This window comes from Sphaeramia orbicularis, chromosome 6 (genome assembly GCF_902148855.1).
Source record: "Sphaeramia orbicularis chromosome 6, fSphaOr1.1, whole genome shotgun sequence".
NCBI lineage: Eukaryota > Metazoa > Chordata > Actinopteri > Kurtiformes > Apogonidae > Sphaeramia > Sphaeramia orbicularis.
In genome coordinates, this window is record NC_043962.1 from 11024198 (window position 1) to 11045375 (window position 21178).

General features: G+C 36.6%; 1 protein-coding gene across 1 annotated transcript in view; it reads right to left on the reverse strand.

Moving 5' to 3' along the window:
- LOC115420571 (protein-methionine sulfoxide oxidase mical2b-like) overlaps positions 1-21178 on the reverse strand; it is a 323437-nt gene that overhangs the window by 228957 nt on the left and 73302 nt on the right. Inside the window, 7 exon segments of the mRNA XM_030135922.1 lie at positions 2048-2163; positions 2312-2569; positions 8702-8802; positions 10596-10751; positions 12626-12727; positions 15015-15131; positions 20036-20243. Coding sequence (XP_029991782.1) covers positions 2048-2163; positions 2312-2569; positions 8702-8802; positions 10596-10751; positions 12626-12727; positions 15015-15131; positions 20036-20243 — 1058 coding nt within the window.

Consider the following 21178-nt stretch of genomic DNA (forward strand, 5'->3'; position numbering starts at 1 on the left):
GTCTGTCTGTCTGTCTGTCTGTCTGTCCGTTAGTGTGCAACATAACTCAAAAAGTTATGGACAGATTTTGATGAAATTTTCAGGGTTTGTTGGAAATGGGATAAGGAAGAAATGATTAACTTTTGGGGGTGATCCGGAAGAAATCCTGGATTCTGGATCACTTTGAAATTTTCGTTAACATTGTGGTAAATGGGGCCAAAATTTTCGTTTCCCAATATCTCGCTTAATTATTGACCAAAACTCATGAAATTTAACTCAGGAATTGACAATGGGGTCCTCTATCACATTTCAAAGGCTGATCCGGATCTGATCCAGAAGGCGGATTTTATCTCAATTTATATAAAAAATGGGGGTGCCCTTAATTTTTGGCCTACTGTGCCTTTAATTTGGATAAAAATTTCAAGAAATGTTGATATTGGCACAAGGAACAAATGATTAAATTTTGGTGGTGATCGGGGGTGGGGGGGCCCACGGGGGGGCCCACTGATCAGCCTTGGCGGTCTGCGCTCTCCGAGTGCTTCTAGTTTAAACTTAAAGTACTCTTTTTTTTTTCTTTTTTTTTAAACTTTGCCAAAGAAGTGGATAACTTAAATGCATCATAAGCTCTATTCCATAATTTCACCCCCACAATCCCAATTCATTTAGACTTCACATCTGCCCTCACTCTAATCCACTCACACATATCAAAATCTCTGAAATTCGAATTACTCTCTTAATTCCAAGAAACCGCACCTGAACTTTGCAACAATACTATTTTCATCCTAATAACCTTGACCAGTAGTTTAGGAGAAGAACATTGTTGAGATCTAGACATTAATGAACTTGAGTTTGGCCCTTTAAGGTCACTCAAGGTCAAAGGTCATGGACCCAAGTGAAAGTCCAAATATAACTTCCTACCAGTGCTCAGTAGTCACTATACTGATATCTGTGACCATTTATATGTTATAAGCCAATGAACATACGATCCATTAGAAGTAAAGGCAAATTTTTTATTCTTCAACAAAATGTGCCAAAAATCAAAATTTCTCAAAACTGTGAACAAACTTTGTAAACATTGTCCCAAAGAAGCTACAATTTTTTTTTTTTTTTAAATTAATCCAACCAGTAGTTTTGGAGCCAATGAAAATATGGTCTATTATAAGTAAAGGCAAATGTTTAATATTTAAAAAAGTCATCAAAACTGTGAACAAACATTTTAGACATTGTCCCAAGCAAGTATACGTACAATTTTTTTTAAATAAATACGATCGGTAGTTTCATCGGAGAAGACGTTTGAAGAAGTTGTTAATGAAGACGACGACAAAGACGAAGATGACGATAACACTGGTCAACAACAAATTTATTGTTTAAGTTTTTGGAGCTGATTTAGGATAATTTTGGTGTGCTGAATCCAAAAATCACATTCATTTTGCCCAATCAGGTCAACTTTCTGAACTATGCTACATATTGGCTTTTTAACATTTTTGCTTACATTTATGGGCATTTTCACATGATATGATACAAAATTCTTTCATATTTCTTGCAATAAACGAGTTCTGAAGATTTTACTTTTGCCAATTTATGATTAATGTTTTTTTTTTTTAATTACAGGTGAATGAAATGGCTTCGACTAGAAGATCTTGCAAAAATAAGCCTGACGTATTCTGCTACATCTGCGCTGAATACACCATTGTACCTAACAGGAATCAAGTCACAAGTTTCATAAAGTGTGCTTACCAATCTTATTTTGGTATTAATTATTATATTTTGTGGGAAGATCAAATTTTTCAAAATCAAATTAGCAAAAAAACCTGACCTGATTGAGAAAAACAGATGTCATTTTTGGATTTAGCGGTGCAAAACGGTCCTAATTCAGTTGAAAAAACCTCGACAACTTGCAAAAAACATTTTTTTGTAACCCAGTGTAATGAAGACAATAAAGACAATTACGGACACAGTGCCTTCACAATAGCTCATGGCCTATCAGAGGTAACGAAAAATCAACTTTCTGGATTAACTGCATCAAATTCAGTAAACAACAGGAAGTGAAACCCAGACGTGTACATACCTTTCAGCCAGTATCTCCAGCGGCGTCCTCCCCTGTGCCCACCCCCTCACCATCCATGCAGTGTCGAAGGCCGCCAGAAACCCTCGAGCGCAGCCTGTCCCCATGGGCCAGAAGGGCTGAACACGAGAACAGGACGTCAGCACCGACACGCACACATGCTGAGCCCAAATGTCAAACATTCCTGACAACACCCAAACAACAGATGACCCTCTGCCACAGATGACCCCCCCCTCTCCCCTTCCTCCACCCCCAGACCCATCATACCTCTAACAGACTATCTCCAACCAGCGCCACCAGCAGCTGATGTCCGTGTTTCTCCCTGATCAGGGCGGCGTTCTCCGATGCGTACATGCTGGTGAAGTCGAACATGGCCACATCCGGCTGTCCGTAGTGGTTGATGGCGTAGTCCAGAGACGGCAGCTGGTAGTTGGTTCCAAAGTCTGCAGCCTCTCGGGCATAGGACAGCAAGGCCTCCTGGTTGACGTTGTCGGCGCTCAGCAGACGCTCGGTTTCTATGTAGTCCTGAAAAACCGCATTCAAAGATTCTTTATTGTAAATTCACTAAATGTACAGGACATACAGAGAATTCAGATACCGTTTCTCTCTCGTGTTAAATGCCATAAATTTAAAAAAAAAACAAACAAAAAAAATAGGACCAATGGCCCTGTAGTTTACAGGCCAAATTAAAAGCTTTGGGAAATGTATCCAGATGCCATTTATTATCACCCAGTTCTGTGTATTCATTCTATTACAGAAATAGCCCATGTTTTGGTCATATTCCAATCAGATCTGTAAAAAATTCAAATTTCAACTTGATATCATTGATACTGATTAATTGGATCAATCCATATTATAAATGGGAAAATTTTTCAAAGTGGCACCAAATCCAGAATCAGATCCGGATCGAAATAATTTCAATACCTTGTGTTGACATCATCATACAGAAGCTGTATACCAAGTTTGAAGTCAATCAGAACTGGAGTTTCGGAGAAGAAGATGATTGAAATTTTTTCCCCATAAGAGCCCATGTTAAATTTTCCGCAAGTTCCCGGATCCAGAAGAAGATCCTGATCAGCATGTGGACATTATGTTTTGGTCAGCTCCCCATCAGGGCTGGACTGTAGAAATTTACACTGGATATCATTTATATTTACTGAGTTATTGCATCGATCCACTTCCTATCGCTTATAAAGGTGAAATTTTTCAAAGTTGCACCAAATCCAGAATCAGATCCGGATCCAAATAATTTCACTAACTTTTGTTGACATCCTCATAAAGAAGTTGTATACCAAGTTTGAAGTCAGTTGGAATTGTAGTTTCAGAGAAGAAGACGATTGAAATTTTTGTAACGGACGACAGATGACGACAACAGGTGACGACAATAGCTTATGGCCTGTCGGCCGGTAAACTAAAAAGAGGTAAAATAGAATAAGAATAGGAATAAATTAAAGTGTACATGTTAGTGTATTTACAGTAGTAGCAGTAGTGGAATAGTTATGAGGTGAGGAGGTGCATAATGGAGCCAAACAGTAACAGATCGTCCTCAGGATGATCTAATATGAGCTGCAAAATATGAAAATACATCATAATTTGACTAAATTTGACTATGTTTTCTGTCACTGCTTCACTGTGGAATGAGTTGCCTTTGCACATTTAACAGGTCAAATCACTTCCTGTTTTTAAATCCTCTCAAAATGTATTTCTTCATTTTGGCTTTTAACTAATGTTGGCTTTTATTATTTTTTTTACTGTTTTGCTTTAGTTTTATGTGTTATATTTGTGTCCAACACTTTGACCACCTGTATTGTATATAATAATAATAATAATAATAATAATAATAATAATAATAATAACAATAAATGACCCATTTCTGATTTTTTTCCTGTTTCACTTAATATTAATGTGCTCAGAGTTGTGACCCTCAGTTACTGTATCGACTTAAGCGACAAAATATGGCACAATTTCTTCCATATTATTATTACTAACTGAACTTTGGAAATTATGAAAGTCAGTTTCTGCCACTGTTATGAAAACAAGATTCCATTACTCCAACAGAGTTATTACCACAAAAATACTGACATACTCAGAATAATAACTTAGCATCTCAAAATAATGATGTAATATCTCAGAATAGTGGCTTAATTCCTCAAAACAATTAATTAGTGTCTCAGAATAATGACTTAGAATGTCAGAATACTTGCATAACATCTCAAAATACTGACTTATGTCCTCATAATTGTCATTTAGTGTCACTGAATGACGACTTCGGACGTCAAAATAATCGTATAATATCTCAAAATAGTGACTTAATTCCTCAAAATCATGATTTAGTGTCTTTGAATAACAACTTGCATCTCGAAATAATGATGTAATATTTCAAAAATAGTGACTTAATTCCTCGGAATAATGATGTAATATCTCAGAATAAAGACAATGCGTTTACGTCATGACTAAGTGTTTCATAATTAGTATCTATCAAACCATTATTTTGAGACACTAACACATTACTTTGTCTTCTAGCCTTTTTTGTCCATTACAATCCAATGGATGTCACTTTGTTGTCGATCCCGTCTGGAACAGTTCGATGTGTGACGTCCTCAGCCTAAACATTTCACATCTGCAGGCTGAATACATCATTATCTTGTGTTTTTAATCAAATTAAACGTTGCTGAGAAACAGTTTGTTGGGTCAAACAGAGACATGCGATCAGACACCGACCCATTATTATTCAACTTTTCTAACAATTAAATGATATTCACATGTAATGACCAGTCCCAGATAAGCAGTAAGTGAAATCAGTGAGCTATTATGAGTGATGAGGCCTCTGAAGCTTTGGCCACATGTGGGCTCACAGCTGACCCAATGACATATCACTCCGCACTAACGGCCAATGTAAGCTGAGACCGCGTCCACTGAGGCCACGGCGAGGAAAGACTTCAACACGTGCATGTCACTGTATATGACACCGACGGAAAAAAATAGAAAACATGCATCTGGGTACCGAAAATATAACACTTAACCTTATAACATGCCAGGTAAGAGGTTTTACAGCGTCTTCCTGTTATAATCCGGTTTGTTTCCATCAAAGTTCTAATAGTTTTGGATTTTTCATTGTAGTTTAGTTTTATTTAGTTTTGACTTTTTTTTCCTCTAATTCAGTTAGTTTTAATTTGTTTTTAGAGCAGGGTTGCTAGTTTTTATTAGTTTTCATTTTTTTTCTAAATGCTTAGTTTTAGTATTAATTTTAGTTTTGTCGTATCTTGTACCATACCATACCGTACCAACTTTATTTATAAAGCACTTTAAGAACTTTACAGCTGGCCAAAGTGCCGTACACCAAACATACAGGGTGGGGAAGCAAAATTTACAATGAACATTTAGTTGTTTTTTATCAGCAGGCACTACGTCAATTGTTTTGAAACCAAACATATACTGATGTCATAATCATACCTAACACTATTATCCATACCTTTTCAGAAACTTTTGCCCATATGAGTAATCAGGAAAGCAAACGTCAAAGAGTGTGTGATTTGCTGAATGCACTCGTCACGCCAAAGGAGATTTCCAAAATAGTTGGAGTGTCCATAAAGACTGTTTATAATGGTAAGAAGAGAATGACTATGAGCAAAACTATTACCAGAAAGTCTGGAAGATACTATTAAAGAAGAATGGGAGAAGTTGTCACCCGAATATTTGAGGAACACTTGCGCAAGTTTCAGGAAGCGTGTGAAGGCAGTTATTGAGAAAGAAGGAGGACACATAGAATAAAAACATTTTCTATTATGTACATTTTCTTGTGGCAAATAAATTCTCATGACTTTCAATAAACTAATTGGTCATACACTGTCTTTCAATCCCTGCCTCAAAATATTGTAAATTTTGCTTCCCCACCCTGTAAAACAAGGGATTAAATAAGTAAATAAAACTAGTGATAACACAGGGTGTAAAGCGGACTAAGAACAACAAAATACAACCATCATAAAAACAAAGACAAATTCAAATCTGTTAAAAACAGCATAAAAAAACAGACATGTCACTCCCTGATTAAAAGCTAATGAGAAAAAGTGCGTTTTTAGATATGATTTAAAGACAGGTACAGACTGAGCCTGTCTAACAACTAAGGGCAACTGGTTCCACAGCTTTGGGGCGACAACAGAAAAGGCACGGTCCCCACGAAGCTTCTTTTTAGTTTTTGGAACCACAAGCTGCAGCTGATCTGCTGACCTGAGAGCACGAGGGGGGGGCATAGGGGTGGATCAGGTCAGACAGGTAGGAGGGGGCAAGGCCATTCAAACACTTAAAAACAAATAGAAGAATTTTAAAATCAACTCTAAAACGCACTGGTAACCACTGGAGTGAAGCTAAAACCGGTGAAATATGTTGTTTCCGTGCCCCTGTTAAAAGCCGAGCTGCAGCATTTTGGACCAGCTGCAGTCAGGAAAGTGCATTTTCACTCAGCCCGGCATGAAGTGCATTACAATAGTCAAGTCTAGTAGTTACAAAAGCATGGATCAAATAGATCTTTTATCTTTTTCACTGTCATATTCAAATAAATCCCGTACAGGACTCTGCTGCTTTCTCCCAACTTTAGTCTCCATGTTTCCAGGTAGAGTGGGGACCAGAAGACGACCGTGAACAACAAGTGACGGACCATAAAGTACCATATGGTGCTGCTAGCTAAAATTGCTAGGGCGAAATAAATCGCTTTCGTATCAATCCGACATTGACAAAAACAAAGGGAATTTTATCCTGAATTTTTATACGTTTTAGTTAGTTTTGTAAGCACACAATACATACAGTTTCAGTTAGTTATCGTTTTTTTCTTTTAATTATAGTTTTTATTTATTGCAGTTAACGAAAATGTTTTTACAATTCTAGTTTTCGTCATTTTGTTAGTTTTCGTTAACAATAATAACCCTGGTTTCCACATGTATAAGGTCAAAGCTCAGTGGAGGACATGGACACTGACTGTGGACGAAGTCAGACTCATAATGTGTTTGTGTCTGACTACGAAATAGAAGACAGGTGAGAGAAAGTAAGTGTCTAATTACAGCCCCATTTCATTATCATCCCCTTTGGAGACCCATCACTCACTGCTAAAGCTAGGTGTTTACTGGCCTGGCAGGAGCAGACACATTCCCGTCCATCCAAAAGCACATTTGGACTTTCTGCACTGGCTCCTATTGTACAGTAATTATATATCAGGCTAATGATGGCCAAACATTTCAAAGTAAGTCCTTCAGAGGTTTATTTAGCTTCTTAAACTGACTAATAAGCAGTATTTTACATAAAAATAACCTAATATTGCCACTAGGGCTGTCAACTTAGTTTGTGCAGTACTATTCACCTGGTGTCCCCTTTCCCCACTCCCCTCCGGGGGAGTGGCTACTTTTTCAGTTGTAACCGCTTGGGAGCCAATGATGACAGGATCTGCGCTGACCCATCTGTGTCCTGCCCTGTCCTGTGTCCTGACCCCCTCCCCCACCTGTCCTGGATGGACGTCCTCGGTCTCACCACTGTGGATGGGCCTCCTCGCTCCTGCCTGTCTCATCCAGCGGGATAGACCCCCCATGTGTCCACCCTACTGCATCCTTGCAGACTAGAACTACATCTGCAAATGGACGTCCATCAGTCCTGGTGCATCTATAGCCTGTCCGTCCATGGGAGTGGATCTCTCCTTCACTGTGGTTCTCCCCGAGGTTTCTCCCTTTTCCCACTGGGTTTTGAGTTTTTCCTTGCCGAGAAGGAGGGTCTAAGGACAGGGGATGCCCTGGACACTACTCATTTTCTTGCTGTTTATTTGACTGTTGTTTACTCCAACTGCCTCTGTAAAGCCCTTTGAGATAACCTTGTTGTGATATTGGGCTATACAAATAAAGTTGAATTGAAGTTGAATTGAATTCAATATTAACACATTAACACAGATTAATCCATCATCATAATTAATCTGATTAAAAATTTTAACACAATTAACCCATCTACAGCAGAATGACTCAGGTTTTTCAAGAAAAAAATATCACACTGATCGTAGAGGACTTCAAAACTCATGTATCAAATATGATATGTTTGGCGTTGCAGGGTTAAAAGCAAGGCTGTCAAAATTAACGCAGATTAATCCATCATCATGCTTAATCTGATTAAAAATTTTAAACACAATTAACTGACATCTTCCGACATTTTCCGACATCTGCTTATATTCCCTCCGCTCTTTCGCCACAGCATGAGCATGATCACAGCATGTTACATTCCAAACATCCGGTGTTGTGACTTCATGTATCGGCCATGAACAATAGACAATCAAATGGTTCCACCATGGTTTTAGTAAATAGTAGCAATCTCTGAGACTCAAGTTGTTTTATATAATGAGGGAAATGGCAACATACAGCTAACGGAATTTATTCTGCAAATGGTAGGTTTAGTCCAACCGACTTCTTGTAAAACAGACCTTATCCTAACCCAAATGCTGACATATCCACAGTCTAGTGTAAACAGGTTAACACTATCTCTTCTGCTAACATTGCAACAGATATGTTAACTGAAGCTCAGACAATACCAGTGATATTCAGATGGTGAAAATGTGACTTTACTGGATAGATTAGTCAAGATTAACTAAACAACAATGGTATGTGTGTGTGTGTTCATGAGTGGACTCACATTTAAGATGACCCCTTTGTCCAGCAGACTTTGTTTCTTGGCCGTCATGACGAAGTAGTGGGTGTTGTCTTTGTAGTACACTATGTTCTCCAAGTCGATTCCTGAAAGTACAAACAGGTTTACTTATTACTTACTTATTGGGCAAGTGACTATTTTTGGTCATTTCTGCATACATTACAAGACAGTGATAGCAACAGTTACAGTGAGTCAACAATCTCAGGTCCAATGTGGTCTCCAGGGTCTGTAAGGTCCACCTCTGCATGAACAGTGAGTGGACCTGCTTTGTTCGGTACCATGAGGTAATGGTACTAATGGAAGGAATGAGGTTCAAAGGGAGAATGTGGATGTGGACAGGGGTCTGGAGCAGCACTGATGTTGGTCTAATGTTCTAAAATACATGTTCTTTTGACCTCACTTGTGTTTTTCTTGTATTTTTTATATTTACTTTTTGAATTCTGCTTTTTTTTTTTTTACCGCTTACGGGCTGGGGCGATGCTAGCAATTGTTGTGGGCCCCATGAAAGCTAAACGTTGTGGCCCAAATAAAATTCACCATCTTGTTGATTTGTTGGAGCGGGGTGGGGGGTGTATGTATGTGGGGTAGGGCCAGCAGTTATATACGTGGGGGTGCAGTCCATAGCTAACGTAACTAACGCTGGTGTGAAGCAAAAGTGAAACTTAACGTACACTACAAACAAAAAGTTATGGATATTTTTAATTTTTGGGCTATTTTTTTCATTTGGGATTCTTGCACAGTGCTTTTGACTTTTGTGTGTGTGTGAACTGAAACACATTTTTTAATGACCAGACATAGTTTTATTTGCAAATGGCAAAAATGACAAAAAAAGACAAAAAAAAAAAAAAAAAATCCTTAACTTTTTGTTTGTTTCTTCTATTATACAGCGGACCTTACACAAAATTTTCACAACTTCCATTCTGTATCCACTGGACCCCCTCCACTGCTCTATGGGCCTCAAAGAAATGCTAGGCCCCATGAATTTGTCACATTTACCCCCCCCTTTACAGTGCTGCACTGTACGGGTAAGGAACCAAATATGGTAACTTAATTAACCTTAATTTTCTACTTAACAACAAAACATTTTTGAAAAATTTCAGAAAAGTAAAAAAGTCTTGTTAGATCCAAGGTTGTTATAGTTAACGAAAACTAACGAAATGATGAAAACTAGAATTGCAAAAACATTTTCGTTAACTGAAATAAATTAAAACTATAATTGAAAGAAAAAAACAATAACTAACTGAAACTATATTGTGTGTTTACAAAACTAACTAAAATCTATAAAAAATTATGGATAAAAATCCCTTCGTTTTCATCTTTGTCAATGTCGGATTGATATGAAATCGATTTATTTCGCTCGAGCAATTTTAGCTAGCGGCACCATATGGTATTTAACGGTCCGTCACTTCTCGTCACTTGTGGTTTACAGTCGTCTTCTGGTCCCCACTCTACCTGGAAACATGGAGACTAAAGTTGGGAAAAAAAGAAGCAGAGTCCTGTCGCGGATTTATTTGAATACAACGGAGAAGATGATAAAAGATATGAAAAAACTAAAACTAAACTAAAACTAAGCATTTAGAAAATAATGAAAACTAATAAAAAACTAGCAAACCTACTCTAAAAACTAATTAAAACTAACTGAACTAGAGAAAAAAAAAAGTCAAAACTAAATAAAACTAAACTATAATGAAAAATCCAAAACTATTAGAACCTTGGTTAGATCCTCCAATAACACACTAAGGTTAGAATATTCTGAGTGCCCTATAAAATGTTAACAACACAGTAAACAGTTTTAAAGGCAAAACTAGAGAAGGCGAAGCAAAGAGACGCCCCAAACCAAACAGAGACTTAGCTTTCTGCAGCCATAGTGTTAACTCACCCGTGTCCTCTTTAAGTTCAAGGAAAAACTTCTGGTTGAAGATGAAGGCTACGCCGCTGATCTCTTCCACTTTAGCCTCTGCTGTTGTGTTTCTGTTGACAAAGTTAGCGGTAATGGCGATGGCCAACTTTCCTCGGAACTCCTTGCGGGCAAAACCTGTTGGAATTGGAAGAAAAACCTTATCAATGACAACCAAGAGGAAAACGTACAATAAAAGCCTGTCCAGACTCATAATCTTTATGTGGTACAGACTTTGAAAAAACTTAATAACACTAATTAACCCATAAGGACCCAGTGTGACTTTTGTGTCCATTCCCAACTGAATTTTTCTCCCTCTTTAACCTTTCCTAAGTGATTTATCACCATTTATTATGTTATCCTCTGAATTTTGCATTTTTTCCTGTGCAAATCTTCTATTTTCCTATATTTAACTGATTGATCATGTAGATGTTCATAAAATCTCAGAGTAAAGTCAAAGGTTATTGTATCAAAACAGAAAAAATGAGAATCTACTGTTCACTGTTATTCATCTACAACCAGTGTAAAAGGATACCATCATCTATTTTTACTGGTTTTTATCCTGTTTACCTTCATTTAAACAACCTGGATTTGTGGATTAGCTTTTCTTCAGCAACTGTTTTTGCAGAACATTATGGCTGTCCCACTGATTGTGTCATAATTATTAACCCTCCGGTATCCTGTCCAGCAAGGCCCTTACTAAGCACCAAGTGTGCATTTTTGGCACACTTGTGGAATAATGTCAAAAAAAATTTCATACAGTTTGTTTTTAATTCGATTACACTTTTTTCTATTTCATCAACTTGAGCCGTAAATAAAAAATACCCAATACTCAATAACTGTCACATTTTTTAGCCCTTTAAATGCCGTGTTTGTAATGTAAACAAACCATTTTTTTGGATGCAAAAAACACACAAAAAATTTTTTTTCAATATACTACATAAAAAGTGGATCCCATATGATTTGATTTTTTTCATCCTGGCATATGTCAATGATTAACTCCAACATTGGTTAATTTGCGTTATTATTTTTGGCGCTAGGTCAAATGTTTAAAAATACTAGCATCTGTCACCAAGTGTGCAAAAATGCACACCTATAAATCAAACTATTAAATATTATATATTGATTTATTTTTCTGCTCTAATTTGATTTTATTTTTGTAAATCAAGCTCAGCCCTAATCATACATATGAAATGGAAGAAACAGTGCGTTTTAGGCACACTTGGGAGACAGATGCTAGTCTTGTAATTTTCTTTTGTTTACAATGTGCAAATTTTAATTGGTGGCCAGAATTTTAAAGATCATGTAAAAATGAACAACTTTTGAATTCTAACCTTATTTAAATTGTGAAAAATAATATGAAGTTTTTTAACACAAAGTGCAAAGTGTGCTTAAAAGGCACACCCGGATACCAGAGGGTTAAGCAACTTGTTGAGCTATGGCCAAAATGTGCATTAAAATATTGAAAATATGCCAAAAAATTTCTCGAGTCCAAGTCCAAAAATTCTCAGATTCACAAAACTGGGACAGAAAACCTAAAAACATAATACTTTCAGCTATGACTGTGTGGCAGAGACATAAAAATAGTTCTGTAATAGATAGTTTTCCATTACAGCGGGACTTTATTTATAGAGGAGGATGTTTACACTCCTCTGTGCATCAGCAAACATACACAACATATACATCCCACATAAAAATATAGTTAATTATCCCTCGACACAAAGCGGGCAAAGCTTTTGTACTCTTCATAAAGTAGAACACACTTTCACATACTGACCCCACACATTATATTAATCTTCCGCTTGTAACTATGTCAACAGGAAATGCTTTCCCCAGTGACTGAAAGCAGCTTTACTGACACCTCACCTCATTTCAAGTAAAACTAACAGACAGTTCTTTCACTGCAGGGTAAGAATGTGGGTCAGGAGCAAAACTTTAAATAGGGCTCTCACTAAGATAAGAATAATGTTGAAATTATTAAATAAACCCCATCAACCCCTGTCGTGTCTCACCATCTAAAGTGTTTTTTCGTCCGTCGGCTCCAATCACCACGTCAAAGTCGGAGTCAGAAACGATATGGGTGGATGGTCGGACCTCTGCTCGCCACCCAGGACCTGAGGAGGGAGGACACAGTACACCAGCATGAGCACCTCTATTTGATTATTTTATACTTCTGTTTCTCAATTAATAAAAACATGGCTGAACAACTTTCTGGTTCTGAGGTTGAAAACACGATCAAAATTTGGCTCACTGTATTTCAGCAGGACTTTTAAGGATAATTGTTATGTTAATGGAAATAATGGAATATTACAGACTATATAATATAATATATTGGAAAACATCAATGTGCAATAATCATAATCGGCAATGTGTAACAACCAACAATGTGCAATAATGAAAATCTAAAATGTGCAATAACTTCTCTATTTACCTCTCACTGTCCTCTGCACTATAACTGTTTATGAATGTGTGAATATGTCAGTTGACCAAATGGGAAAGGGGCGGAGTATATGTTTTTGGGTTTTTTTCCCTTTCTGTTTTTACTATTTAAAAATTTTTTTGCATTGTATATTTTCTTTTTTTACTCAAGAAATACCATTTTTACAAGCGCATTAGATTTTCGTTGTGTATGCTCTGTGTATACATTGACAATAAAAGGAATCTTGAATGTTAGACTTCTCCTTGCCTCTGATTGGGTGATGACCTGTCCGTCAACAGTAAACTTGGCATAGCAGTACATGTTTCAGAGATGAGGGCAACAAGTGGAAGTATATATATGGAAAATATAATGGGACCAAGGATGGAACCCTGGGGGACACCAGTATGAGGGATGAAGCTGAACCAGGCGTCGATACAAGAAAAATTCCATTAGATAGGTGGGTCTAGTCAGTAAATCAAACATTCTCATTGACATATTAGGTCTTTTGGCCCCAAAAAAGTATGTCAAAGGCAGCATTGAGGCAATTTTTTTTTTTAAAGGAGTGATTTTTAAACGGAATTCTGCATTTTCAAACATTTCCCTGTGGTCTATATAAACTGTAAGTGCTCTGTTTGGGTCTGAATTCTTCGTTAATTCAACTCCACAGGTCCATTTTCAACCCTATTTCTGAGTGATGACACCAGAAAGGTGGTTTGGAGCGCTGGCCCTTTAAATGTACATGAACCACTTCAGGTCCCGTCCCTTCAAGGTTGTTGGCTGTGTTCCTCTGTCCTGTTCAGCCAACAACTGAACATTTTAGGTAACTGGCTCTAAGTTTGGACATATTTTCAGTTTTTACTACAACCGCCGCTGCTGACAAACAATTACGTCATACTCGTCGGAAGTCTTGACCTTATATGTGAAAATGTTGTGATGTAACTAGTTATAGACGTAACAAATTAAGCAGGAATTAAAACAGGTTGTAGAAATCCACTCGATTTTTGCCAGATTGAGTATAAAGATAGCTTTGCAGCACCTGGAGGGTTCAAATTTAAACTTTGGACCTGGTAGGGTTCAAATACACAAATAAATGTACCAGAGACTAGTAAAAAGGGATTTAGCAAAATACGGCCCCTTTAAAACACAATACTATAAATGCCCAAAATCTAAATTTGTAAAGCTGGAAACCTCAACCTCCTCATCCTCCTTGATCTGAACGCCACCTTTTGATTCCTTCCATCACTCCGTCCTAATTACAAATACCCTACTGCTCTTCTCCTCCATGGCGTTCCCCAAGGTTCAGTACTCACCCCCTTCCTCTTTATCCTCTACCTACTCCCCCATTGATCGCATCATCCACCGTTACAGTCTCCAGCTCCACATTTTTAGCCGATAATACTTGATATTATTCAAACTTTTGGAACTATTAGGGTCCAAATACATAAATAAATGAACCAACGACTAATAAAAGTGGGTTTAGCAAAATATGACCCCTTTAAATGGCTTAAAAAGCAGCGTGTTCTGCTTGCAGACTAGAAGAACAGGTTCTCGGTACAGTTTTATCAGTATGACTTGTGGCTTCCACTTCTGCTGCTCTGACCACACAAGGTTTGCATGGTTCATTTCTCATGTTCTAAAGCAGTTACAGTATGTGGCTCTGTATTCTTAGTCAGTGTCAAATTCCGTAAGTTCAACGGTCTCCATAAAGCATATTTCGGACAGGTTGCGTATTTTTAGAATGTGCCAGAAAGCAAAACTAAAGTAGAGCCAACATCTTCAGCAAACTATCAATAGACTTTCAGGATTTTCCACACAGCTGACTATAAACGTTCACCGATGTTTGCTCTCTAGGAACATTTCTGATCACTTTAACATACGGTCTGCTCAGTGAGCGGTCCATATATAGCTGAAATATGCACGGAGTGTCACTGCCACTCATGATCCCTTCACATAGAGATAACAGCAACCACACACACACTTACTGTCATCAGTCTGCTCCTCTGGAGGCTCCACGACTTTGACAAACTCCACATTGACGTGAATCTCTATTCCCAAAATCAAACTCACTTTCAGGAGCATCAACTGGAGCTGACGGATACCTGGAGCAGAAACGTACAGTAACACATGGACCTGGTGAAAACTGCGAAAAATATGAAGTCATCAGCAAAGAAAATATGAATTCCAGACCAAAGTTATAACAGTTTTGGATTTTTCAATATAGTTTAGTTTTATTTAGTTTTGACATTTTTTTCTCTAATTCAGTTAGTTTTAATTAGTTTTTAGAGCAGGTTTGCTAGTTTCTATTAGTTTTCATTTTCTTGTAAATGCTTAGTTTTAGTTTAGTTTCATTTTTTTCATATCTTCACCGTTGTATTCACATAAATCCCAAACAGGACTCTGCTGCTTTTTCCCAATTTTAGTCTCCATGTTGCAGGTAGAGTGGTCACGACAAGACGACTCTAAACAAGTGACGATAAGTGATGGACCTTGAAGCGCCGTATGGTGCCATCCAAGGTTATTATCGCTAATGAAAACTAACGAAATGACGAAAACTAGAGTTGTAAAAACCTTTTCGTTAACTGAAAAAAGAAAAACTATAATTAAAAGAAAAAAACGATAACTAAATGAAACTGTATTGTGTGTTTACAAAACTAACTAAAACGTATAAAAATTATTGATAAAATTCCCTTTGTTTTCGTCTTTGTCAACGTAGTATTGATATGAAATCGATTTATTTCCCTCAAGCAATTTTAGCTGCTGGCACCGTATGATATTTAACGGTTCGTCACTTCTCGTCACTTGTGGTTTCCAGTCATCTTCTGGTCTCCACTCTACCTGGAAACATGGAGACTAAAGTTGGGAGAAAGCAGCAGAGTCCTGTCTGGGATTTATTTGAATACAACGGCGAAGAAGAGAAAAGATATAAGAAAACTAAAACTAAACTAAAACTAAGCATTTAGAAAATAACAAAAAGTCATAAAACAAGCAAACCTGTTCTAAAAACGAATTAAAACTAACTGAATTAGAGAAAAAAAAAGTCAAAACTAAATAAAACTAAACTATAATGAAAAATCCCAAACTATTATGACCTTGGTGCCTCAAGCGAAATAAATCAATTTCATATCAATCCGACATCGACAAAGACGAAAACGAAGGGAATTTTAGCCATAATTTTTGTATGTTTTATTTCATTTTGTAAGCACACAATACAGTTTCAGTTAGTTATGTTTTTTTCTTTTAATTATAGTTTTTGTTTATTTCAGTTAACGAAAATGCTTTTTCAATTCTAGTTTTCGTCATTTCGTTAGTTTTCGTTAACAATAATAACCTTGTTCCAGACAATGATTATCTTTGGTGGATTAGCTGAGCATTAATGAATGAATGAATGAATGAATGAATGAATGTATCCTTTACGGTGTTTAAAATATACAAACTGGACTGCTTTAAACACATAAAATGTATTTCCTGCAACAAGGGGTCTCCTGATCTTAGCTTGATGACATGGTGAATTAGCATGACATCAGCTGATCATAACATTGGTGAAGGTTATTTACATTTTCTTTAATCACATATAGTCGCGGAAAATTTTGCAAGCTTAAAAATCTAGAATTAACTTTTTAAAAACCTATCATTTTTCTTGTCGTAGTGACAGTGAATGCAGTTTCACTATGTTAACCTCCTGAGACCCAGGAAATGTCAACAAAGTACAAGCTTTTTTTGTTTTTTATTAAATAAGTGCCTATACTGGAAACATCATGATGCAACAGTTTTTTCAGATGCAGTTTTTAACATTTTTATGGAATGTCCTTTGTGGCGGACAGTTTTCTTTTCTTATTTTTTTTGTATAAAGTTGTGAAACTCTTGTTCACAAATATGGACAGAAAACCCATAGCTGAGTCTGAGGAGGTTAAATGAGTACATTCAGCAGTGTTTGTGTTTTATTGTAGATACCAATCCATGACACCATTAGTAAAGCCCACTGGGGCAATGCAGACTGAAGCAAAGTAGGTTGCGTGAACAAAAAAACAACACTGAAGGGAAAAAGCTTCTCACAGGTTACAGATGACATGCTGTTAAATATGGACAGGACAAATGAAAAGACACTTTTGTGAGGACGGCTCTGCTTTAGTGTCAGGTTTATCTGCGTTGCATTGATTTGCAACACGTTCACGGCTCGTTTACATTCATGGTTTCAGAGCAGTTTGCATGTTCTGTGTTTTATAGTCATAACCAGTGTTGAGTAAGTTACTTCCAAACTGTAATACATTACAGATTACTTCTTACTGTTTTTTAAAAGTAATTCCTTACCTTATAATATTACTGTCATTGCATTGATCATTGTATTTGGAATAAATATTTAAAGTGCATATAAATATTATAGTTTATATTAAAAACGGTTGATTATGCAAATCTGATTGTGTGTGAGGTGACTAAAAAAGTGTATATGAATGGTCTGTATGGGTGTTTTGTGTTATTGTAAAACTATACAGAGGAAAATGTGTATTAACAAAGCAAAGGAAGCGGATCTAGTTTGATTATTAGTTTGTAAAAAGGGGGTGGGAGTCAATAAGTTATACTTCTTCCCACTCCTTTTCGAGCGCAGAAAAATTTTATTTATTTATTTTTTTTTTACCATGTTGTATGATTCTTTGTTATCTGAAGATTCTATGTGCTGGAAATAAACTACTACTACTACTGTCTCAGAATTGTAATGTGTTTGCATGACTCCTTCATTACTGTTGAGTTACATACAGATTCTTGTCGTAAATGGCACATACACTGTAGAAATAATAACCCCCCAAATACCAGAGATAGGAGAGCTTTGGGACGCAGAAATTTGCATCCTGAAGTAGATGTGGACAGATAGTTTAGTAAGTAATGCTACGGCCTACCATGTTTAAATCCCAGCAGGAATGCTTGCATTTTTTAGTTTAGTTTATTTCAAATATGCAACAAGACAAAGTAATCTTACTTAGTCCTTAGAAGTAAAACAGGTAGAACGAAGTCATGGAAAAAAACCAAAAACCAAACTTATACTTATACATGACTTCATTTGCACATTCGAAAAGGAGTGGGAGGAAGTAGAACTAATTTAATCCCACCCCAACGCTTGCATTTTTTTCAACATTTTACATATTCAAACAGGGGGCGTGGCACCGATGACACCGGTAGATAAATCCGCAATTTATAAAAAATTCTAACTAGTCAAAAGTCACTTTTTCACTGACCCTCAAATTGTGCGAATATAACTTGCACATAAAAATTTGCCTAATGGTAAAAACAGTTTCGCCAAAACACTCATTTTTTGATTAAAAGTTTTTGTGCTGGCAAGAGGTGGTTTTTCGGGCATAGCAAAATTAGCATAACGCGCAAAACTGCTATAGAAGGACCTTTTTCCGCAATTAGTCACGTGAATTAAAAAAAAATAATAATAACAGGTGTTGACGGACGTTACAACAGGCAAAGAAGAAGAGTTTTAAAAGAAACATGTCATGGTATGTGTGGACACACCATGAAACTGAATAATTTTTTAAAATTTAGTACGAGATAGAGGGGTAATATATCATAATAACAAATCTATCTGTAAATTAACATGATATTTACGTTTGTCGCCATGTTTATGGAATGACTTCTTGTGTCATCTTGCAACAATAAATAAACAAATCATTGCATTTGTGATTTGTAGTACTACAAAGTAATTAGCAGTAGTAGTAATTTATTCGTCCATTTAACAAAATGTGATATATACAGTACATACATAGAGTTTGGATTTCTATATTAATTTAATTGATTTAATAGAAAAATCAACACTACGCACTTCTATTTTATCGACATTTAGTAAATATAAAGTTTTGTGCGTATGTCCAATGGAAAAGCCACTATAGAAACATTAGCTTACCTTGTCATTGCTGATCACAGGGATCATGCTAATGCTAACTAGCCTCTGTAAACAGGGTTAGGGTTAGTAATGAGCATACGTCCGTGTGGACAATGGACTGTCTTCTGCCGTCTTCACCCATTGGCTAAACACCAACAGGAAATAGAACTTTACAGACGCATTTTTGATTCCTTAAGGCAAAGGTGTCAAACATGTGGCCCAGGGGCCAAATTCAGCCCCCCAGAGGGTCCAGTCCGGCCCTTGGGATGAATTTGTGAAATGCAAAAATTACAGTATGATATTAACAATCCTTTTAGTTCAGGTTCTACATTTAAAACAATTCAATCTCAAGTGGGCAGGACCAGTAAACTACTATCATAATAACATATAAATAATGACAACTCCAAATTTTTCTCTTTGTAAATGTAAATATTTTCATCTATTTACACTAAAACAAAGTATAATTTGGCCAAAAAAATGTGAATAACCTGAACAAATATGAACAACCTGAAATGTCTTAAGAGAAGTAAGTGCAATTTTAACAATATTCTGCCTGTTTTTAAATATTTTGTGTATTTGTCGATCCACTGTGATCTGTAAATTATAATGTACATGAGTAAATGATAAACTGAGGCAGAATATTGTTAAAATTACACTTATTTTTTCAGTTTGTTCATGTTATTCACATCTGTTGAAAGGATAGTTTGTAGATGTAAACCTTTTCATAATCTAAATTTACTTTTTTGCTCTAAAAGACAGAAAAAAGTTTTGAGTTGACATTATTTATATATTATTATGTTATTATTTTACTGGTTCGGCCCACTGAGGATCAAATTTAGCTGAATGTGGAAATGAACTAAAATGAGTTTGACAGCCCTGCCTTAAGGTCTCACGGTCTTACCGTTTTGTTTGTAGGCAAAAAGCGTGTTGTAACAGAAGCGCAATTGAACATGTACTGAGTAAAATATTACTGAAAATAGATTAGTAATGCCTTAGATTACTGAGTTACAGCAAAAAGTAATTTGTTACTGTAATGCAATACTTTTGTAGCGCGTTACTCCCAATACTGCTAATAAATAACACAGCAGAGAGTGAACGTCTATAAAACCACAGGTGGACACTCACTGATGTGGTCGATGGAACCGGCGCAGAACTTGCCGTAGAACTTCTTGGCTCCGAGGCCCCTGAGGTCGTGGATGGTGAAGGGCCACAGGTGGAGCACATTGTTCCTGGAGAAGGTGTCTCTCTTCTCTATGACCACCACCTTACAGCCCAGCAGGGCCAGTTCGATGGCTGTTCGCAGACCACAGGGACCCCCGCCGATGATCAGACACTGGATGGGGTGCAACAGGACAACACAGAAATAAAGAAGGTTTAGAATCAGAGACAATTTCTTCACTATGTTTTAAATGGTTTAGTATTCATATAAGTTACATATCAGCTAAACTTTACTTAGGGGGTCAAATGAGTGACCATTTTTGTCAAAAAAAAAGTTGTGATAGATAGAACGATAGATAGATAGAATGATAGATAGACAGACAGACAGATAGAACGATAGATAGATAGAACGATAGATAGAACGATAGAACGATAGATAGAACGATAGATAGATAGAATGATAGACATACAGACAGACAGATAGAACGATAGATAGAACGATAGAACGATAGATAGATAGAACGATAGAACGATAGATAGATAGAACGATAGATAGATAGAACGATAGATAGATAGAACGATAGATAGATAGAACGATAGATAGATAGAACGACAGAACGATAGATAGATAGAACGACAGAACGATAGATAGATAGAACGACAGAACGATAGATAGATAGAACGACAGAACGATAGATAGATAGAACGACAGAACGATAGATAGATAGAACGACAGAACGATAGATAGATAGAACGACAGAACGATAGATAGATAGAACGACAGAACGATAGATAGACAGAACGACAGAACGATAGATAGACAGAACGACAGAACGATAGATAGACAGAACGACAGAACGATAGATAGAACGATAGATAGAACGATAGATAGAACGATAGATAGAACGATAGATAGAACGATAGATAGAACGATAGATAGAACGATAGATAGATAGATAGATAGATAGATAGATAGATAGATAGATAGATAGATAGATAGATAGATAGATAGATAGATAGATAGATAGATAGATAGATAGATAGATAGATAGATAGATAGATAGATAGATAGATAGATAGATAGATAGATAGATAGATACTTTATTCATT